This window comes from Nothobranchius furzeri, chromosome 12, assembly GCF_043380555.1.
Source record: "Nothobranchius furzeri strain GRZ-AD chromosome 12, NfurGRZ-RIMD1, whole genome shotgun sequence".
Taxonomy (NCBI): Eukaryota; Metazoa; Chordata; class Actinopteri; order Cyprinodontiformes; family Nothobranchiidae; genus Nothobranchius; species Nothobranchius furzeri.
Genome location: NC_091752.1, coordinates 36,269,308 through 36,293,601, shown reverse-complemented (window position 1 = coordinate 36,293,601; position 24,294 = coordinate 36,269,308). Strand labels below are relative to the sequence as shown.

The window sequence follows — 24,294 nt, the reverse complement described above, 5'->3', positions numbered from 1 at the left end:
ACCGGCAGTTCCAGCAACACTGTGTGCTTTTATTTCCAGCAGCTGCAGTTAGCAGATTGTTGTTGTTTTCCTCTCATGTTTCTGCAGGATGACGACGTGCGTACCTGGGACGAAAACCAAGGCTCTAATGACAGTAAGTCTCACACAATCCTGCCTTGTTCACACTGGTTAGCCTCCTGAAGTAAAAGTGTGTTAATATTTGCAATTTTTTATTTAGCTGATGGGTTTTTTTCTGAGCCTGAGTATGACAGAAATAAAATATGGCGGCTAGCGAGTATTTTAGGCTCCTAAACATTAAAACTTTGAACCAGCAGATATTCAACTCTTTTTATTTTTTACTGCTATGATGCAACATCAGTGTTACACCCCCATGGAGAACATCTACTTTATTCATATTTTATTACGTTGTTTTGAGAAATATTTTATGGAATTTTAATTAAATTAAATTATTTATCACCCTAAATCCTATCTAATTTATATCATGATGTACATAATTCAGTAGACAATGTTATTAAGTCTCATACAGTAGATGCATGGGTACAACCTGCAGAAACACAACACAAAGAAAAATCACTATGCTACAGACGTGTAAATGCTTTCTGGATTTATTTTTCTAATGCCCTCTATTGTTAGAGCTCCGGTGTCTAGACGTGCTAAACATGAACTCAGCCTCACCCCATCAGCACCTTCTGCTGCTTCCTCCCTTTCCTGTCTACACTCAGTCTGGACATCTCAGGTCTCGTCTTTGACTCTTTCTCCAACTGCAGCCCTAACCGAGTCTCTGCCAGATGAAGTCATGACACAGAGTCAAACTCTCAAATGCTGTCGCTTGATTTGTAGCTTAAATTAAGTCATCTGAGTGTGTTAATGCCAGTTCAGAGAGCTTAATGAAGGGCTAATTGTGGTTTCTCATGAAGAAAAGACAAGAGCAATGACATGAGAAGAGAGGATGAGTGCTAATGCGCTTTGATTTAGAGTTAAACGGGTCGTGTCACCATTTTTCCTGCCAACTAAAAGGAATTTGGACTTTAGTAGGGTTGTGGAATGAGATGAAGCAAAGTTGTGACAAAAAGAAAATGTGTTTTGTGTGAAGCAGTGAACATCTGATTTAACTTTCTAGGTTTTGGCTCAGTAATGTGTAACACAAACTGGATTTGTGATGAACTAAAATGCTGTTTGAACTAAAACTGTCATTTGTAAAATCAGGGATTGATTTAGTGATGGAAAACCCAGAATTTAGCTTGCTCTAACATTCTCAAACATCCACTTATTTTCAAAGTAAACCCTGAATCACAAAATCCAAAAAGGAAAAACGTGCCACATCAAAACCATCACTTTGATGTGTACTCTTAACGCAAATGGCTGTCTTGTGTTATTTACAGGTGTTAAACTTTACACATTAAAAATGTCATTTGTAACATACAGTGGGGCAAAAAAGCATTTAGTCAGCCACCGAATGTGCAAGTTCTCCCACTTAAAATGACGACAGAGGTCAGTAATTTTCATCATAGGTACACTTCAACTGTGAGAGACAGAATGTGAAAAAAAATCCATGAATTCACATGGCAGGATTTTTAAAGAATTTATTTGTAAATCAGGGTGGAAAATAAGTATTTGGCCAATAACAAAAATTCAACTCAATACTTTGTAACATAACCTTTGTTGGCAATAACAGAGGTCAAATGATTACTGTAGGTCTTTACCAGGTTTGCACACACAGTAGCTGGTATTTTGGCCCATTCCTCCATGCAGATCATCTCGAGAGCAGTGATGTTTTGGGGCTGTCGCCGAGCAACACGGACTTTCAACTCCCTCCACAGATTTTCTATGGGGTTGAGGTCTGGAGACTGGCTAGGCCACTCCAGGACTTTCAAATGCTTCTTACGGAGCCACTCCTTTGTTGCCCGTGCGGTGTGTTTGGGATCACTGTCGTGTTGGAAGACCCAGCCACGTTTCATCTTCAAAGCTTTCACTGATGGAAGGAGGTTTTGGCCCAGAATCTCACGATACATGGCCCCATTCATTCTTTCCTTAACACGGATCAGTCGTCCTGTCCCCTTAGCAGAAAAACAGCCCAAAAGCATGATGTTCCCACCCCCATGCTTCACAGTAGGTATGGTGTTCTTGGGATGCAACTCAGTATTCTTCTTCCTCCAAACACGACGAGTTGAGTTTATACCCAAAAGTTCTACTTTGGTTTCATCTGGCCACATGACATTCTCCCAATCCTCTGCTGTATCATCCATGTGCTCTCTGGCAAACTTCAGACGGGCCTGGACATGCACTGGCTTCAGCAGCGGAACACGTCTGGCACTGAAGGATTTGATTCCCTGCCGTTGTAGTGTGTTACTGATGGTGACCTTTGTTACTGTGGTCCCAGCTCTCTGCAGGTCATTCACCAGGTCCCCCCATGTGGTTCTGGGATTCTTGCTCACTGTTCTCATGATCATTTTGACCCCACGGGATGAGATCTTACGTGGAGCCCCAGATCGAGGGAGATTATCAGTGGTCTTGTATGTCTTCCATTTTCTGATAATTGCTCCCACAGTTGATTTTTTCACACCAAGCTGCTTGCCTATTGTAGATTCACTCTTCCCAGTCTGGTGCAGGTCTACAATTCTTTTCCTGGTGTCCTTCGAAAGCTCTTTGGTCTTGGCCATAGTGGAGTTTGGAGTCTGACTGTTTGAGGCTGTGGACAGGTGTCTTTTATACAGATAATGAGTTCAAACAGATAACAAGTGGAGGACAGAAAAGCTTCTTAAAGAAGACGTTACAGGTCTGTGAGAGCCAGAGATTTTCCTTGTTTGAAGTGACCAAATACTTATTTTCCACCCTGATTTACAAATAAATTCTTTAAAAATCCTGCCATGTGAATTCATTGGATTTTTTTCACATTCTGTCTCTCATAGTTGAAGTGTACCTATGATGTAAATTACTGACCTCTGTCATAATTTTAAGTGGGAGAACTTGCACAATCGGTGGCTGACTAAATACTTTTTTGGCCCACTGTATTCCATCCCGTAACGTTGGCTGGCTCCGAAATGAATGCAACAACATTTGAAGCCAAATGGTTGCCTCATCCATCTATTATCGTCCGCTTATCTGGGGTCGGGTCACGGGGCAGCAGCCTATGCAGAGAGGCCCAGACTTCCTTGTTCCCAGCCACTTGGGCCAGCTCCTCCGGGAAAATCCCAAGGCGTTCCCTGGCCTGCCGAGAAACATAGTCCCTCCAGTGTGTCCTGGGTCTTCCTTTAGGTCTATTCCATGTTGGACGTCCTCGGAAAACCTCATCAGGGAGGTGTCCAGGATGCATCCTAACCAGACGCCTGATAGCCTGGCCTGCCAGACTCTTACTGTTTCATTCTGCACAGAGAAAGGGTCTGGGAACTCTCCTATTCAAATAACCCCACCCCCTGAGAATTCTAACCAAGCCAATCAGCGCTGAGTAGTGTGCATTACACACCATAACGCCAAGTTTGTCAAACATGGCGACTGAAGCGGAGTTCGCTGCAGCTTTTTCCTTTGCTCTAAATTACTTGGACACGTCTTTAAAATAACAAGTAAAGGTACTAAAAGCATTTCTTCTAAAGAAAGATGTTTGCACTGTCGTCAGACGCCATTTTTGACTACAGCTAAAAAACTACAGCGTCGCGGAAGTCTCACACACAGCGACGCTCAGTTTCTCAGAAACAACAAAGACAATGGCGGAGTTCGTTGCGGCTCTTTCCTCTGTTCTAAATGACTTGAATGACTTTAAAACCACAACAAGTTGAGGCGCTAAAAGCCTTTCTTCTGAAAAAACGATGTTTGCGCCATTTTTTTTTTTTACTACAGCTAAAAAAATTACAGCGCCGTGCGGTACAGTCAGCATTTCCTTCCTTTTTTCAAATGGTTATTTTTGAGCTGCCTAGTCCCACCCCTCATGTCCTTTCTGCCTGACTTACCAGACTCTTTCTGTGTGCAGAATTAAACAGAGGGCGAGTCTGGCAGGCCAGGCTAGATGCCCGAGCCACCTCAGCTGGCACCACCATGGACGTAATTTTTTTTTTTTTTGGGGGGGGGGGGGGGCACTTTTTCCAAAGTCATGTTTTGACCCCTGCACTTTTTACCATCCAAAAACAACATTACGCTATATTAAATTGACACTGGTTGAGCTCTAGGACCAAGCGGAAAACAACCGTTTGTTGTGAAGCCTGTTTCCCATTAGAGCATACTGTAAAGATACCCCCCCCCCCCCCCCCACTTCTAAAGTGAAAATTACGTCCATGGGCACCACCATCACCCAAAACCTCAAGTGGGAGCCCACCATCACCCCTGTCACATAAAAAGGCCAAGCAGAGGATGTACTTCCTGAGGCAGCTGAAGAAATTCAACAAGCCAGCACAGTCGATAAGTCCATCCTCACCTCTTCAATCACGGTGTGGTATGCTGGAGCCACCATCATGGATTGGAAGAGGCTGCAGAGTGTTGTGCGCTCTGCTGAGAAAGTCATTGGCTGCAAACTCCCCTCTATACAAGACCTGTACACCTCTAGGACATTGAGGAGTGCAGGTCGCATAACAGCTGACACGTGTCACCCTGGACACAGTCTCTTTGACTTGCTCCCATCCGGCAGGAGGTTTTGATCCATTCGGACCAGAACCTCTCACCACAAGAACAGTTTCTTCCCCTCTGCTGTTGGTCTCATGAACGACAATCCTAGGGCTGCCCACTCAGTCGCTTGGTTTCAGAAACATGACCCTGTGCTGCATGTGTACCTTAACTGATCCGCTCTGATCAGTACCTACACTGTCTTGTTTATGGTAGCAACTTCTCTAAGTATTACCACCTTATATTATTTTATCATGATTATATTCTTACTTCCTGTACTTGCTTGTCTGTTATTTTTATCCTTCTTTTATGCACCAAGTACCACAGCAATTTCCTAATGTTGTGATTTCTCGCACATTTAATAATAAGAACCTTCTGATTCTGGTTCTGAACTCCTCTTGATGTCTCACTTTCAAAGGTTTCGAAGAATCAAATGTTAATAATAACAGATGGGCAACCTGACCTAATGCATTTTATTTGCGTGCGCCCATAAAGACGCGTTTCCTTTTATTTCACACAGCTCTGAGCTTTTCTTTCTTTTGACTTGAGTGTTATACCTCCAGCACTTTATCTGCCTTCCTTTATGAGCGGCCTAATGAAGTGAAGAAGAACAAGGAGATTTGTTTCTTCGAGAGGTCTCTAAGTCAGTGTGATGTCTTTAGTCTCTTTCTGAGCCTGCAGGCGTCATTTTTCAGCCCGGCAGCACACACCGCACCACATCCGTGCAGAGGAAGTCAGAGCTTCAGATATGCCAACACTCCAAAGCTGACAACAGACCCAAGTGTACATTTGCATTCAGGCACTGCGGTGACTGACTGCTCTTAACTCAGCGCTGAACAGAGCGAGGGAGACGTCGAGGTAATTTGCCGTTGATTTCTGCAGTTGATTCATCAATCTAGCCACTGATTGAATCACTTCATGCTCAGACAGTAAACACTGCAGGCCAGCTCTTGTAATTTAGGCTTGTAAGAGTGCACAGACCCACACAAGCTGATACACACCAATGCTCGGAGGCTCTTGTGCCACACTAAGAAAAGACCTGATTCTTTGACACTTTCCAATAAAAAAACTGGATCTTTTGTAGCCAATATCAGCCACAGAGGCCAGGTGAATGGTGAATAGACACTTTGCAGAAAATCATTAGCTTTAAATCAATAGAAGATAGGAGAACATGCTGAGTCCACACTCTGAGGTTTAGAGTTTAACACCTCTTGACGTCGTAGACACACAAAAAACGCATTTCTTCCATCACAGATATTCCTTCTGCTCTTGCTTTATTCATCAAACTTAGATACGCAAACAAATATCACTGTCAGTCAATGGTAACCTGAGTAAATATGCAATGCAGTTTTCAAAGGATGATTTCATTTGTTATGTAAAAACCTCCAAATAACCCAGAAAAAGGAGACACACCAGCAACTCTAAAAGAGACATCCTAATCCTTCACGGCTCAGACTCTTCACCAATTCAGCTCTACGATAAACGGATCTCTCCCTGTATCTGACATTCCTATAGAAACCCCACTGTTTGGTACCTCTGTGTAACAAACCTTAATTGTAGCATTGCTTTTTGTTAGTTTAGTTATTTTTTAAATCAAGAGCCCTCAAAATAATAGATTCCAGTGATTTATTCATTTTCTGAGTTGTGCCACCTAGACGATTACTCACCTCTGATGACATTAGAGGCAGACTTTGGAAATAATGGATAGATGGTCTGATGAGGAGGAGGTGGCTTCTGTTATCTTCAGTCTGCTGGGATAAACCTCACTCAATTTGTTCGTAATCCACTGAAGCACCGATAGATCTGAACAGGAGGTTTAATGCTGCAGATATTACATCTGTGCATATGTTGTTTTTTTGACTAAGGAGAACATCTTTAGAAAGCAAATTATTGAATTTAGGGGACTGAATGGCATAAAGTGGACACATGGGGGAAATAAATGTTTATGTTTATTTATTTGGCAGACGCTTTTATCCAAAGCAGGGGCGGATTTAGGACTGAAGAAGATCCGGGGCTTAACACACACGCGCGCACACACACACACACACACGTGACACGCACTAGTCAACATCATATATATTTGTCTTGTACCACATAATTTTTAATCTGAAGCTACATATTAAGCATTTTCAGGGCAGAGTATTGTTCCTGTTAGTGTTTAGTGTGAGATGATAGTAAATATTCCCTTTCTTTCTCCATCAACGTTATCTGATAAGCCAACTTTAGGCAGACCAGCAGCACAACAAATATTTTCAAATAAGACTCACAAACCTGAGTCAACACCAGTCTCATCAAAGCTGGGGTTCTGTCGTTGTACTTTTGGTCTAAAAAACATCCTTATGTCCATCTTCACACATGCGTTTCAGGCAGAGAGTGTAGAAGAAGCCGGCTGCTGAAGGGCTTCTTCTTCAGTGGTGGAGGCTCAGGCAGACTGTATACAAACTACTGCCAGCTGCTCCCTCTCTGTTGGACTTTGGTACTGCATGTTACTTCCGCGATTTAGATCCGGGGCTTTCCATGAAACATCCGGGGCTTCAGCCCAAGTAGCCCGGCCTAACGCCGCCCCTGATCCAAAGCGACTTACAATTTATAACCTATAGGGCATGTTGTGATCTGTGTGGGAAACCGGAGTACGCAGAAATGCCGCAGCCGAGTTTCGAACCTGCAACAACTGCGCCACCATGCAGCCAATAAATAAATAGCACCAAACAGGCAGACCAACACTGTGAAAGCAGAGTCGGTAAAGTCTTAAACTGCATGAGGAGAGGTTGAAGGAATGCAAAAACGTGGGAGAAATGCTGATTTGTAAATGCAGTCAGACAACGGGGATTTTCAAATACAGTTGAGGGAGAGAGTTCTGAGAAGCAGCAGATTGAACTGCAAATCACAGTCAACCAAGAAATGATTCCCAGACCGCTGAGAGCCTGTTGCTATGGAAACGTCATCATTGCAGGCACCGCTTTAATCCGTGGAAGCTTGTTAAGTTAACATGAGGCTCAAGCAGCCACCTTATGCTTCTGCACTCACAACACAACACTGTGCCAGCAGTGTAGCTGCTCGCTAGGAACAAGAATTCCTCTGGAATGTTCAGCTTTTAGAAAACAAGATTGTTTCTCGCTGCAGCAGCTTCCCTTTTTCTTATTCTGTGTAATATTTTAAAGACTTAAAGGATTCTGTCCTAATATATCAATTTTAGAAGTAGGCACCCTGATCTGGCTGGTTCACTCGTGTGGATTAGATGGGAGTGAAAAATCAAACCTGCAAAGAAAAGAAAGGAGGAGATGACAAAAGATGAGAGAGCAGAAAAGGAGCAGGAAGGGCTGGGTGGTGACACCAAATACGGAGATACACAATCAAAGCCGACTGGGATAAGGAGCGATTTGAGTGCAGGGCTGCTCTGTTGACGGTCTAAATGGATGAGATGTCAGCTCTGAGGCAATAATGTCCAGCAGCAGAGCAGTCAGCCTGTCAGCTCCACAAGCGGCTCGGCCCTGATACTTCATTGTATTGTTTTGGATTTGCTTCTCAAATCAGATATTCGTCATCTGGCCTCAATAATCCTTCAGATTCTGCAGCATTAATGTATTCACTAGGAAAGCACAGGAGGTGGGATGATAAGCCTGCCAGCTTAACCCTTGGAGATTCCTTAAAAAAAGCTACACTGGGGACCCTCGCACAAAAAAATGCATTTTAGCAAAATGTAAAATAAATATATAATAATTCAAAAGTGAATTTTTTTTCACAGATTCATTTCTTATCTTCAGTCCTCACCAAACATAGAAAAACAATTGAGTGTTTTAGCGCTAAATGTTGTGAAAAAAATCAACGTTATAAAAAATTAAAACCTAAATCGTTTTTCGTGTGTTATGTCCAGAGGACTTCTTTTGGGGGTGAATTGTGAGGGCTCTAGAGAGTCACAAATGAGCAAGAAGTATTTTTTGTTTTCTCTGTCTTAGAGTCAGATATTCAGAAAAACTCACATCCAGGTCCCTCGCACAGAAAAATGCTCAAACAATGATAGTCATTTGAAAGTTTTTTGGAACAACAAAGTGTGTGTGTGTGTGTGTGTGTGTGTAAGTAAAAGTTTATTTACATAGCGCCTTTCACAGATATAAATCACAAAGCGCTGTACAACATGATAAAGATCAGGGCAAATACCTCTAACCAATAAAAACATCAGAAAAAACAATAGCAGTGATAAAATAGAAAATTAAATCATGAGTATAAACAAAGTGAAGGTGTGAACCCAAACAAAGCCATCTTTTTGAAACATTTAGGGAGGGAACGCCTGGATGAAAAGGTGAGTCTTTAGATGATTTTTAAAGACCTTTAAAGATAGAGATTTGAAGGTAGACTGTTCCAAAGTCTGGGTGCAATAGTCTGAAAGGCCCTGTCCCCTTTGGTTTTCAGTCTGGTTCGAGGAACAGCCAGGAGGTTTTCAGATGTGGATCTAAGGTTCCGAGAGGTGGTGTGTGGGGATAAAAGCTCAGATAGGTAGCTTGGAGCCTGGTTGTTAAGAGCTCTATAGGTCAGGACTAAAACTTTAAACTGTATTCTATATTCTACCGGGAGCCAGTGGAGAGACTGTAAAACTGGAGTGATGTGAGCTCGTCTGCTGGATTTGGTTGTGTGTGTGTGTCCTGCAAACAGTGCACACAACTGTGGAGTGCTCCTTCCACACAGCCAGGTCACATTCGGAGCAGAAGCGGGCAAACATGCTTCACTTGCCTTGGCAGAGATGGCACCCATCTTTCATCCTCCTCTCTTTCTCTGGAGGGCTGCTCTGCTGCTGGTCGACCCGTCTCCGCTCCGGGAGCGGTACACTCCAGCCAGGATCAGCAGCCCAAAATATGCCCGCAGCTCCAACACATTAATCAACATCCACTCGACATTTCTCCGGATCCTCTCCGTGTTCGTGTGGCAAACGATCGGGTTGAGGATTTAATCCGTAATAAAAAATTGAATCAATGCTCAATGCTTTCTGTATGGCTCACGGCGTACTGAGTGACACCGGGACACGGGATATTTTCTCGCCAAAAATGACGGTTCTCCTGCGGCATGCCGCTCTTTGAACCCCATGGAGAATTATCTACCCCTCCCTCCTCCATCTCTTCATCAGAGTCTTCTCCCTCTTCCCCATCCTCGTCAGGGGCCTACTGGGACAAAACTTTCATGCTCCGAGTCCACAGAGTCGTCGTCAGAAGACAAGCTTTCCCTGCTGGAGACTGTTGGTTCCTGCTGGGCTTCTAGCTCATAAAAAAGTTCACAGGCTTGTGATACATTGAGACGTCATGCCATTTTTGAGGAAAAAACTAATCCCAATCTGAACCGTCTATATAAGCATTTTCAGCAAGGACACAAGAGTAAACATCGACTGATGCAGGGGTTTGATTTTACAGGCTGCATCTTTGAAGTTATAGCTGTTGATTCATGAGCTTTGATCTGTTCAAAAAGTTGGATTCTTGTTGGCATTACAACTTGCAACAGTAAATAAGTTGGTAACTAGAAAATTTGCAGCATATTCAGTTTACATCTAGCTACCACAAAGTTTTGGTGTAGATCAAAGAGTCTTACAGTGACACAGAAAGCCCCGCCCCCAACCTCCACCACCCACCAAAGCATGAAAAAATCTTTCCTCTGGTAATTTGTCAATTGCATTGAGTTATAAGTGCATGTATGTGTGCAGAAACACACACAAAAAGCACACACAAATCTGTTGTTTAGAATTTTGCCCTGATATTGTCACGTTGAGGGGATGTTTGGGACCCAAATATGCAGATTTACCCAGGATGACTCGAGGCAGAAGTTGGTGAGGTAAAATCCCTTTATTTTGGAAGAACGAAAAATAAATCCAAGGCAGCGAGCCTAAAGTCCAAAAGTCCTGGAGCACAGGACACCCAAAGCTCTCTTAGAGCACCAAAAACCTGGAGACCAAAAAAGGCTCAGACAGAGCACGAACGAACGCTGAAAGAAATACAAACAACAATAGACCGACAAGACACAGGGCTTAAATACACTGGGGCATAATGGGAGGATGATGAGCTGCAGGTGTGAGGGGAGAGAACCAGGTGAAAGTGATAACTAATCAGGGAGGAGGAGCAGGAGAGGACACCAGACCTAACTGGGAAAGGACACACACACACACACACACACACACACACACACACACACACACACACACACACACACACACACACACACACACACACACACACACACACACACACACACACACACACACACACACACACACACACACACCTAGCTGGAGGAGGACATAAACACACACACACACACACCTAGCTGGAGGAGGACATAAACACAAACACACACACACACCTAGCTGGAGGAGGACATAAACACACACACCACACAAAACTGGAATAACAGACCTATGGAAATGATGGTGGGGAGACTGAAGGAACACAGGACCTGAGAGGGAATATCTGGAGGGCTGAAGACCAGGGGACACAAGAGGAACACAAAGAGACACAGACCATGACAGATATTAGACTTTTGGTGAGAACTGATTTTTCTAATGAAAACTGAAAAAAAAAACATAGTCACAAAAATTATGAAAACACACACGCCCACTAGTCTATGACATCTCTAAAACACACTCAAACAATAATTGTTCAAATAATTATTGCATTGTGAATCCAGGGGCCACAAAATCTTCAAAACATAAATTACTAAAGTGTATTATAAATCAATGTCCTGCCATTTATAGAGATTTCATGCCATTTGGTGGAAAATGCACACACAGGTGGAGTGAAATAAAAAATATTTATAGTGATATTTAGCTTTGTTAGAAAAATGTTGTTTGAATGGGAGTCTATAGCACCAAAAAATGTCCAGGGACCTCAATGTTCCATTTTTGTCTATACAATGTTTTAAATGGAGTAGAGGGGGGACATTTTATTTTTAGTAAACTTACCCAAAAACACACACCAGAGCAAAAAAAAAAAGACTTGCATCAACACAGCCAAAGTTATTCAAAAAACAACATGACCTCCTGCGCAAAGAAATGCATGAGGGACCTCTAAGGTTCATCATAATATTGCCATAAAGCAGCACAAAGTGAGAGCGGGAGATGAAAAAAAGCAGCTTGGTCACTTTGATGAAGCCCGCAGATACAGCGTACATCTGTTAGCCGGGCTGATGGATAGCATAGGTGAGTGAAAGGCCAGGCCACGCTACAAACAATAGAGGGACACATCCAGGTCCGGCTCCAGGAGGCCTGTTTGGACCAGATAGCTGTGACATTTGACTGTGTGTGTGTGTGTGTGTGTGTGTGTGTGTGTGTGTGTGTGTGTGTGTGTGTGCGCACGCGCGTGTGCGTGTGCGCGTGTGTGTGCGCGCGCATGTGTGTGTGTGTGTGAATTGCTGAGACCCGGCTCTAGCTGTTAAAGGAGGCAGAGTGAACAAGACATCAAGGCTTTAGCCTCGATTGTGAGAAGCTTTAGTCAGCTTATGTCTAGTATTGAATATAGACAAGTAAATAAATTAAATCTGACATCCAGGTGTGACAAAAAGCACATCACTGAAAGAAAAATTTACTTATTAAATAGAGTACTATCACGCCACGACTAGTTTTACATCTCATTAATAAATTGGAGATCATCTGCGTGAGTGGGTGCATGAGCTTATGTGCGTTGTTAATGTTTTCAATGCTTTTCTCCACCTGTAACCTTGAAAACTGCCACGCAAGTAAGATAAATGACCAGTTTTTATATTGTAGCTAAAACCTGCTAGCCTGGCAAGCTATATGTGTTAACACAGTCTGGCCATGACTCATGGACAGAACTCAGGTTAATGGAACTTTGTGGCATGCGTGCGTCTCTACTTCACCGGGTCGGCCCTAAGGAACTGCTTTCAGGGCCATTTCAGGAACCATGGGAGTACCATTTACCTGAACTGGGGTAGATACATGGAGTGGCCAGGTAGAGACTCTGGGCGGGACTTCTAGTTACCTCCTGCTGATTGGTTCTCTGGAGGTTTCTTCCTGTTAAAAGGGAGTTTTCCTCTCCACTGTCGCTGCATGCTTGCTTAGTATGAGGATTGCTGTATAGTCACTGACACTAGTCAGTGACTTGATGCAATTTGCTGGGTTCCTTATATAGGACACATTATTTCTGATTGGCTTAATGAACTGACCTGAATTGGAATGTTTATTATGTGAAGTGCCTTGAGACGACTCTTGTCATGATTTGGCGCTATATAAATAAACTTGAATTGAATTGAATTGAATTGAATTGGTTGTATCCCACTAGGAAATGTCAGACGTCGCTAAAACAATCGGCATAACTGGACGAGTTGCTAATGAAACAGAATGGAAGAAAAAGAAAAGAAGCAGTTTTGAAACTGCTTTGAAATCATCGTTTCTAAACTGGAACACCCCCTCACACACACACACACACACACACACACACACAGACACACACACACACACACACACACACACACACACACATACACAAGGCCCTAATTCACTGCACTTTATGGTCTCAGAGCACCATGAAAAAACAATGCTTCCTCACACAGCTGGTCTCACGGTCCCCTGAATGATTTAAATTAGGATGCATATCGACGGAATAAAACTTTATTAATGTTAACAAAGTCCGTGGACACCTTTTGGTGCTGATCAGTGACATCACTCACTGCCGACGTAGTGGCGATATGCTGACGTCTCAACAAAGTCCTGAAAGGGCCAATTTTTCTTGAAGATGCAACAGCTGAGAGGACAAAGCCGCCGTATCTTCCCGGTCACTTTGCTGGTAGTGGTCAGAGGCACCGGTGGCGCCAGTGCTCGGCAATCTTGCCTCTGTCAGTGTGCCCCAGGGCTGCTGTGGCTACATCGTAGCTCATCCCCACCAGTGTATGAATGTGTGAATGACTGATTGTGTTATGAAGCGCCTTGCGGGGTTGTAGAACCCTAAGAAGACACTATAAAAATACAGGCCTTTTACCATTTACTTTTCCTTCTCTCAGAACTGTCATAGTGAAGACACGGCAATAAAGCGCTGTGATTGGCCCGACCTGAAATCATGGGCCAATGGTAGACCTGCTGAGGGTACTATGGAGCGTGACTGGACTGAATCTTTTGCTAATGCTACGATTTGTCTAGATCTCCAGGACGTGCTGCTTCGTCATGATCTGCTAAACTTTATGTGGAAACCAGTTCCTTTTGGAAAAGTTTTTCATAACAATTATGGATTTCTCATGACATTTCTCCACCTCCTCGGATTATGTCACTTCTCAGCTATGATTCTTAGCGTGAAAGCTCGACTAAATTACATGCAAATCTCTAAATCTGCTTTTGCTCTGTCTCACTATGAAAATTCATCAGACGGCAACACATCACTCACAGACGGCTCTCGTCACCTGCTGTGAGAGAATTGTTGGGGGGAAATTCTTGCAAACAAAACGCTTTAAAAGGTTCAGATTTATAAAGTAGGATCTACTGAAAATAAAAATATATTTTTTTTATTGTGTTTGGAAACATTAAGGAGTTCAAAAGGGAAGTGAGACAACTTGGTTGCACTTTAGGGTGGTTGGACCATGTTCTTACAGAAAATGGTAATGCAACTACTTCTTGGAAAATATATTTCAATCAGAATTTTCCCTTTTGAAGTTCCTATTAGCTTCCTTTGGGATTCCCGTTAACTTCGATCCTCACGCACATTTTTTTGTAACGCATCTGTCATGGCTGCTCAACTCTGATCATGGAGCAAAAAAAAAGATTAAAAAGACATTCATTTTAATTGTTATGTGGCATAAATTTTTTTTGTTCCTTACTAAATGACTGAAAGCTCCAGAATGTAAATCCACGTTAGCACATGAACAACTGCGCTTGCACGGCTGTAATCGTTCAGACCTCTCAGGTTATGCTGAGTGACGCCACGTGGGATTTGAGACCGAGAGCAAAATGATTGGCAGAGAAATATATGGAAAAGGATCAAAAGTGTAGCAGTGGGAATATTACTGCATGCGTCTAATTTTCTGTGTTTTTCCCAGACGTAGACACCACCAAGGACCCCTGTCAGAAGGTTAAGTGCAGCCGACACAAGGTGTGCATCGCCCAGGGCTACCAGAGAGCTGTGTGCGTCAATCGCAAGAAGCTTGAACACAGGTGTGTGTGTGTGTGTGTGTGTGTGTGTGCGTGCGTGCGTGTGTGTGTGTGTGTGTGTGTGCGTGCGTGCGTGCGTGCGTGTGTGTGTGTGTGTGTGTGTGTGTGTGTGTGTGTGTGTGTATGTGTGTGTTGCCCAGGAGCGGAAACTGAGTAATTCCCCAAATGTAAAAATGTCCTCACACACGCTGACTTGAGGTCAACACAAGCAGTTTACAGTGGTTGCTTGACTGGATTGCGTTTAGCTGCAGGCCAGAGTGGGAATGATGTTTGTGCGTTCAAGTGGCACGACATCCTGCTGTTTAATGACAAGCTAATACATTCAGACAACATGGAGGAGGATGTTTGCGTCACGCGCTCATGCTCAGCTCGGAGCTGCTGTGTCTGAACTCTGAATTAACAATCCTTGTCTCAGCTGGACACAATGAGGCTGAAGTGTTTGCGTGTCTTCCGTCCTGCAGACTGAAGCAGCCCACTCTCCGGTCTCCCGATGGGAACTGTCAACCCTGTCCCATCTCCTCCACCGGGCCTGTGTGCGGATCAGACGGACACAACTATGCCTCCAAGGTGCAACACGTACAAGTACACACCAGTGGAACAGAACTTTGTGGTTAAATGTTTTTGTGGGTGTGAAAACATTGTTTCACAATGTCTTCAAATTGTTATGATTATTTTTTAAATAGCAGAGGAAATGTTTTTATATATCATGTTTTGGTGAAATTTAAATGACAACGTAATGCTACAGTTTGTGTTTCTGTTCATTTATGTTGACTCGATCTTTTGAATGTTTTTCTTTCCTTTAAACTAGAGATCGACTGACATGGGTTTTTCTGTTGCTGACACCATTGCCAATAAGTAGAGGTCTTGGACAGCCAATGGTCGACACCTGTGGAGTTTTCTAGCTTATCTGCATGCTAAAATGACACAGTGGATGCACAACACCTCTGAACCTGCTCAGGATCTGTTTTTGAATTTAACCAACTGTTGAGTCTTAGTTTTGTGCTCAAAATTAAAATGAAATGTTTAACCAGAGTGTCAGAGTGTTGCTGGTAAGGTAGGACCCAAATGCAGGAAGGTGTAGAGATGAGATCCAGGAGGCAGCCGGTTATGGTCAAACATGTAAAAGTCTTTATTTACAAGGACCAGGACCTGGAGCAGAACAGAGATACAGGATGAGGAAGGGACAGGGAACTGGGAACTGAGCTGGGCATAAACGGACAGGGAGTGAATACAAAGACAATGGAACAAGTGAGATGATTGGTAATGATGACAAGGGCCTACAGGTGTGGCTTAAGCCTGGAATATACTTGCTTTTTGATGCGTTCTCGTGTTTAAAATGGCTGCCTCGCGTAACTTGCATTAATTTGGAGCTTTGTTTGTGCTGTAGCGTCATAAATGTCCTGTTTTTGACCTAAAGGTCATGATCTGCTGCATCTGCTCGAGCAGAGACATAAAGTCTCTGACACAGGCCTAATCTACATGAGATAGTGGCCACGGTCTTTCATGCACTCTGCTCATCTGAACTGCTTCACCTCTGTTACAGCTCAAGACGAGGACGAAGAACTCTCTTGATAAATAGATAATCAACAATGTTTGTTATTGCCAATAATAATGTGAGCCCAATGTTCAATCAATCTGTGAAATGACAATGTTATTACTTGATATTATAATCCTATGATCAGTAGTATTTTACAAGTAATTATAATCTTGGACATTTGCACTAGACACTGATGACACGTAATGCTAAAGTCACACGACACATTTCCTTTTGTCTGATCCAATCAGAACCTTCGTTTCTGGCAAGGCGTGGTTTTCTGTGGTGTTTTTATAAACCCTCTTTTGCATGTCAAATTCTGATTCGTCAGTAAACCAAAATATGACAATTATATAAACTATCCGACGACACCTTTTCTTTAGTTCAAAGCGTTCTAGAGAAGTCTCGGACAGGCCATCCGGACTTCCTCTTCAGCCAAAATAACCTAGACAAGCTGGATAAAATCTGTTGCATGTTACACCTGACCGCAACGGTTCCTTCAGAATAAAAGCTGAACCTCACGACCCCTTCAGGGTCTCGGAGACGCCAGTGATAACCTGCCGTGACCTGGAAGCATTCCAAGACTAGTTTGGTCGGCACCACTGCTTTTCTACCGGCTTCGGTTCCAAAGAGGGTCCAAGAGGACCTTAGCATTCTGGATCTAATGGGGGCTTCCCCTGCGTACGTAGACCGACAGATGGCGTTTCATGTGTGTTATAAATCTCCAACCAAAGTTTAGAGCGAAACATTCACTCCCACTCAGAACTAACTGCTTCTCCAGATCCGCTGGTTCTGAATAACATTCCACACACACACCATCATCATTCATCACATCTCACTCCACCTTAGTCCATCAGTACACAGAGTTAGTCTTGTTTAAATTGTGTAGAAATAAATTTCTTAACTATTATAAACCTGACTCTCCCTCTTTTTCCTTGGAGTTAATACGACGTGTCACCTAATCCCTGCAATAAAACGTTCTGATCTTCTGGTTAAAATATTCAAAGATCCATCAGATTTATATTTCATATTTCTATGGAATCTCACATTTTATGGTTCATAAGTAAGATGTAAACGACCCATTCTTTACAGTGCGCATCCCCCAAAAATAACGTGACGCATTCACACTGCAACATACGAGTAACCAGTAGGCGGAGTTGACAAAACGAACGAGACACACACCATGGTTACTCCGTCTCTGGTGTATAGGTCTTCCATACTATCTACGATATCACTGCTGTCTTTTTTCTGTCGTGATCTCAAAATTAAGCAGTTACTTGATCTTTTCTACCAATGCCATGTTCATGTGTTGGTTGTACCCTACAAACCCGGGACTCTATCCGGTGTGAGTTCTCTACCGTGCCCCCTAGTGGAACACTCCAGTACTACCTGCAGTGCAGTTCGGTGCAGACAGCCTGCTGCCTGCTTCAACACGAGGCTAAAAAGCAAGTATATTCCAGGCCTAACTGACAGAGGAGTGGGAGGTGATATAAAACACAAGAGGAGGAGAACTGATGACGAAACAGGACTAAACAATAAAACACAGCAACTATAAAAGATGGCTGAGTGGAATAATCTAAACGGGGAAGATAAGAAAGAATAACAGAATCCAAATGCTCTAAGACTAGCTAAAGATGATAATAATAATAATAATAATAATGAATAAACTAAACTAATAAAAACAGAAAACAGAGAATAAGAGAGGAACAAAAGAACCAAATAAAACTAATGCAGGGACCCAGGGAGAGAGCAGGAGAAAAATAAGGATAAACTGATGAACTAAAAACTAGGGGCAAAGGTAAACAGAAAGCTTAACTAGGGAAAACAGGACACAATAAAACAAAAACATCAACATAACTGAATCTAATAGGCTGGGGGGAGTAAAGTAAACCATAAACTATTAAGCAAACCACATAATTCTAATCTATAATAAGATCAAGTCTATAAAAGGAGAGAACAATGAAGTACTGGGGCTGAGGAGTGGCTGGGAACAGGGGATGAATGTAAAGGCTGAATGATCACATGAATTAAGGGATCAGGAAGCACAAGAGGAGAGCGGGGACATGGAAGGGTCTTGGACACAGGACATGACACAGAGTTAACCGAACAAAACGATAAAACGATATATATAACGATAAGTTATAAAACAGGTGAATAAAAAAAGTGTTTTTCAGTAATGTACCTTTACATTTAGATCAAATTCAAGAGCAGCACCAGGCTACCCACAGATGTGGCTGTTTGACTCTAATAAAGAGGTGTATCAGTCTATCTCTACTTTAAACCTGATTAGGTGAAAATGTATTTGTTTTATTTATTTTTATCCCTTCCAGATGGCCAAAAACAATCCTCGAGTATTTTTATGATTAAAGCGTGTGAACAGACAACACTGCGTTCCCCTCGATGAGGCAGTAATTATTATGTAAATGTATCTGTATGTTCTGCTTACAGCATATGCAATTTGCAACTGTGTAGAGTGAGGAGTTGCTCACACACACACACACACATATATTTATTCACCACTTCAAATCTGCGGTTCATGTTCAGACGTAGTAAAGTGTATTTAGGGTAAAAACTCCTTCTTCCACTCGGAGCTGAGCAGATCTTCTCGGGGGATAAACTGACACAATGAGCCCTGATGTGTAGCCTCACAGGGACCAATTGGTGGCTTGTGGTGACAGAGTCCTGTGTGTTTATTGATTAATGCTTTGTCTTTTGGATCTCTGCTCCTGACCTTGTGTGTGAGCTGAGGCTGGATGGCACGTTTAGGGGCAGGTCTCGGATTTGAATCGCAGCTTACAGTCAGCCGCCTCATGAATATTTGATCTATATTGCAGCAATAACTCATTTTAGTTCACCTTTGTGTCCCCTTGTTGGCGTGCTGCTTTGTGTGTGTGTGTGTGTGTGTGTGTGTGTGTGTGTGTGTGTGTGTGTGTGTGTGTGTGTGTGTGTGTGTGTGTGTGTGTGTGTGTGTGTGTGTGTGTGTGTGTGTGTGTGTGTGTGTGTTAATGAATGTATGTTCGGATGTACGTTGCAGTGCAAGCTGGAGCAGCAGGCGTGTCTTACAGGGAAGGATCTCACTCTGAAGTGTTCAGGTCTGTGTCCTTGTCCAACTGCAGCTCCAGAAACCAAGGAGGCTAAACGTGGTAAGATCAGAATCTTTGACAAAATAAATAAACAAATAAATGTCTCATCTTTAGACTAAACCTTTACAAATGCCCTCTCAAATCACATAAATAAGAGCAACAAAAATGTACGTATGTGCAGAGAGCTGTACCGGACAGGATCTGTCCGATCTCGGCGAGCGTCTGAGGGACTGGTTCCAGCTTCTGCAGAGCAATGCCAAGCAGAACAACAACAGCAAACCTGGAGCCAGAGCTACTGCAGCCAGTTCCACATCAGGTTAGAGCTCTGAGTATACGAGGGAGGCCTGTTGTTGCTCCCATTTGCATGCTGCTGGGACGATTATCTGGTTCACAAATCATTAGTTATCTAGTTAGATTAATGATTTGGAAAAAATAAACTCAAAGTTATGACATTATTGTTAGACAACAGACAGAAGCTGTTTGAAAGGGGGATCATAATAATGTTATGCATATTAAAGCCCGACAGCAGAAAACACAACCTCTAGAGTAGATTAGGTTTTCCAGGATCTCATAAAAGACCAATTAATTTTCAAGTTGACTGAAAAACTAGTATTTTACTGTCTGGGTGACATCAAATGACCTCAGACATTTACATTATGTCTTCCCACTGGACTGGACTGGTTTTATCTTGGCTTTTTATCTTTTAAATCAGTTGGGATTTTATCTGAAAGAATAAGGTTGAATCTTGAGCCTTGAGGACAGGCAGCATTACATTCCTAATATGTGGTGTTGATACATTTAGTGATTCACAAGTTCAGGATGTTAATTCAGGACAACCCTCTCTTGTTCTCTATAGTTGTGATTGATTAAAAAACACTTTTCCAGGGACAAAATCTAGGTTGACTGTGCATTTATTCCTGCTCCATGCTACTACTTTTTTAGCTGCTATTTTATAAAAGAAAGAAAATAGAGATGAAATGAACAAACAGCATAAACCCTTTTCAATAAAGCTGTTTTCTTCTCAAATGCAGCACTTGACCTTTAAATATGGGCGCTTGATTTAATTATTTTAATTAGTTTTGTTTTCCTACAATCAAAGACTTTTCATATTGGTGACATGCTGCAGTTTCCGTGGAGATGGCTTGTTTGCTTACTTGCGCTCTTTAGTGTTGCGTTTCATTTATGCTCTCACAAATTTGACTAATAAAGAGTAGAAAAATAACATAAGAAAGTTTTTTTAAAAAGCAATGAGTGCAAGAAAAGATTGTGAAGGAAAGTGAAATGGGTCGTGAAAAGGAGGAAGAAAGTAAAAGTATAGATTTGGTTACTGATGTTTGATTTTATTGGCCTGCCATTGTGTGTAATTTGGTTATTGCTCTTTTAATGATGCAACTTTAACCTATGCACAAATTATACATCAAACTCTACTTCAAAATGTCAAAATATGACAAATCTGAGGTTTAATTTTGAGATATTTTTCTTTATTTGGGCACAACTGTCCTAACTTAAAATGAAGTAAAGTCATTTTTTATTTTTCGTTTATTTCATTCAAAATAAAAACAAATAAAACATATAAACAATAAGATATACATGACAAAAAATCAAATTTGAACGAAAAGGAGCAGAATGAAGAAAAACATCTTATAATTTCTGCCCCCTTTTCCAGAAGAAATAATCTATTTATATACAATTTCCATTTGTCAGACAGACATACAGATTCATTTAGAACTTTTTCCTGTTCTTAATTCCAGTGCGATCATGATCATTGATTTAATTTACATTTTCATAATTATTTAGTACACTCAATTTGGTACATTTTTTGAATATATTAAATGACAAGAGTTTTTTAAATTTCCCTTTTAAGGTTATTCCATAATTTAACACCATTTACAGATATATTACATTCCTTAATTTTAGTTCTAAATCTAGGTTTTGTAAACACATCAGTTTCTTTCAGCATGTAATTACTACTTCTCTTTTCAAATATCTCCTGAATGTTTGTTGGCAGAGTACCTAAATTGGCTTTAGTTTGTAAGATTTTCCAGTCTTTTAAATCATGAAATTCCAGTAATTTATATTTAACTAGAAAAATTGCATTTACTGCATAAATGCTGTTTGAATGCTGGATAGCTGAAACTGTGAGCTGAAGCCGCTGAACAGCTGAACTGAAGCTGAAATTAAGCAAAACTGTCAAAATGAGCTGAATGTATTGAAAGATGTAGAAGCAAAAAGCACCAAAAAGCAAATAAAGCACAAAAAGTAAGTGAAGAATAGAGAAAAATAATGCTAAATAGCAAAAAAAAAAAAAAAAAAAAAAAACTTCAATCTGTGAACATTGTCTAAAAATCTGGACAGCTAAAATGTCTAAATACCTGTTATTTCAGTTTGCCAAGTTTAACAGTTTAATCTTTACATTTAGCTGAACTGTGAAATTAGCAGTTTGTGCTAAATTTGGTAACTGATTGCTGAAGTTGTTGAATAGCTGAAGTAAGCTGGAACTAAGCTAAACTGTGAAATGAGCTGAATGTAGTGAAAGATGTGAAAGCAAAAAGCACCAAGAAGCAAAAAAAAAAAAAAAAAAAAAAAAACGCACAAAAAGTAAGTGAAGAATCAAGAAAACTAATCCTAAATAGCAGAAAACTCAAATCTGTGAACACTGTTTAAAAAAATTGGACAGCTAAAATGTCTAAATACCTGTTATTTCAGTAGGACTAGTTTAACAGTTTACTTTTTATATTTAGTTGAACTGTGAAATGAGTAGCATAAGCCAAATTCAGAAACGGATTGCTGAAGCTGCTGAATAGCTGAGGTGAAGCTGAAACTAAGCTAAACTGTCAAAATGAGCTGAATGTATTTAAAGATTTAGAAGCAAAAATCACCAACAAGTGTAATAAAGCTCAGAATATAGGTGAAGAATGGAGAAAAATGCTAAACAGCAGACAATTTTAATCTTTGAACATTTATTAAAAACTCGAAATTTGAAATGTTAAACAGCTGGCATTTGAATGAGGATAGTTTAACGGGTACATTTTTACAATTGGCTGGACTGTGAATTGAGAAATATTTGCTGATATCTGAAACTGATAGATTAACATATGTTCAGATATGATATGGAATGGATGAAGGGTTGGATGAATGAAATAACGGATGGATTGTTGGATGGATGGATGGATGGATGGATGGATGGATGGATGGATGGATGGATGGATGGATGGATGGATGGATGGATGGATGGATGGATGGATGGATGGATGGATGGATGGATGGATGGATGGATGGATGGATGGATGGATGGATGGATGGATGGATGGATGGATGTTAGATGGTTTATTGGATGGATGGATGGATGGATGGATGGACGGATGGATGGATGGATGGATGGATGGATGGATGGATGGATGGATGGAAACATGTATGGATTCATATGTAGATGGATGGATTCCTTAGGCCAAGCCGATCAATTTGATGTCTCACATGCGTGGGTGTGTAATTCCATTTAGCCAGAAGATGATTTACCTCTCTCAACCAATCAGGGAGCTGAGGGAGCGGGGCACTTTCCCACCTTCTGACGGTCAATCAAATTGAACTTTTTTCTAGTTTTAAGTACAAACAGTTCAAAACGATCAAAAACAGGAGTCTGTTAATGGCTCAATATTCTGCTTTTTATATTCATTCCTATGAGACTTGGTTAAAGTGATTTGTAGTTCCTTGTGTTGTCATGGTAACAGATAACGCATTTTAAATTGAATACAAGATTCATGAGACCAAACTGGTCGGTTGATGCATCATTTGTGTGGGTGCTGGATCCTGACTGGACAGAAAATGGTTGAACACTCTCAACCAATCAGAGAGCAGCACTGCCTTTTCCCCCAGCTATTTTTAGGCCTGCAGCTGTACTCCTGTTAATGAGAGAAGCCTTTAAATATGTCCTTCAGAAGTGAAATTGGACCTGTCAATCTTCTCATCACCATTCGAAAAGTACTGCACCAATTTGAAAAATTCAAAAAGCACGAGCGGCAGAAGACTTTGATGATCATCTGTGACAATTTTTATGTGCCTACCATGAATTATCTAGAAGCTATGACGAGAAACTTTTAGCTGTCTGAAGCCGATCAGAGGAGAAAATCTCTGTTCCTTTAACATGGGTTTCAATGAGAGAAAAGCTGGGTCTCTCCTCTTTCTGAGGCTTGTAGCGAACGAAGGGTAAGGCTTACAGATAAAATGAAGCCCATTCTGAAAAGCTGACAAAAATTCCTACTTTTTGAGATATAATTTGTTTTAGTAGTCCAAACGGTCTGGGGGTAGTAAAGAGTTGTTCACAGAAGATGTGAAGTTCAAAACTTTGAGTGCGGAATTTTCAATTTAGAGTGAAGAGAGACCTTTTTTTAAATTTGAATTTTCTCAAACAAATCAACCGTACGACCACAATGTTTGGAGTACAGTCATGGATTATAGCTCAAAACGAAGGCATATTCGTTAGCTGTAAGCCAGCATGCGTCTCATTTCAATCGGACCTACGGTTCTCTCAGGACAATGCCGGAAATGGAGCAAGGGAGGGTCACTGCTCCTATCTTTCCCCATTATAACTTTTGTGAATTTTTCTGAAAATTTCAAGTAGTACCTCAACTTCTACCTGCGATTTTAGAAAAACCGTAAAAGATAGCAAAAAGCCTCTTTAATATGTTAAACAGGAAAGTCGTGTGAGTCTGTTAAACTTTGAATGAAGTCCCTAAGTTAAAAGGAACCCTATAGAGTTTTAGGTCAAAAAAGTGATAGGAATTTGCTGAAAATTGACCAATCCCATTCATTTCAATGGGAAATTTTTCGCAGGAAAAGCTTAATAACTCGAAAAATTTTAAAGATATTAATGCCAAAAGTAATAGCCGGAAAGAGCTTAATGTGCTGAACATTTTGATATAAAATTGTTGAAATAGCTCAAAATTTGAAGGAGAAGAAGA

The 24,294-nt window shown here is 41.4% G+C and overlaps 1 protein-coding gene and 1 long non-coding RNA gene across 2 annotated transcripts in view; one reads left to right on the top strand and one right to left on the bottom strand.

Moving 5' to 3' along the window:
- The window catches only part of LOC139062122 (uncharacterized), a 175,784-nt gene that overhangs the window by 83,302 nt on the left and 68,188 nt on the right, over positions 1-24,294 (bottom strand). The gene's annotated exons all lie outside the window — the stretch shown is intronic.
- spock2 (SPARC (osteonectin), cwcv and kazal like domains proteoglycan 2) overlaps positions 1-24,294 on the top strand; it is a 54,683-nt gene that overhangs the window by 20,161 nt on the left and 10,228 nt on the right. Inside the window, exons 2-6 of the mRNA XM_015975986.3 lie at positions 88-133; positions 14,608-14,722; positions 15,181-15,286; positions 19,288-19,396; positions 19,518-19,652. Coding sequence (XP_015831472.1) covers positions 88-133; positions 14,608-14,722; positions 15,181-15,286; positions 19,288-19,396; positions 19,518-19,652 — 511 coding nt within the window. The remainder of the gene's footprint in view (positions 1-87; positions 134-14,607; positions 14,723-15,180; positions 15,287-19,287; positions 19,397-19,517; positions 19,653-24,294) is intronic.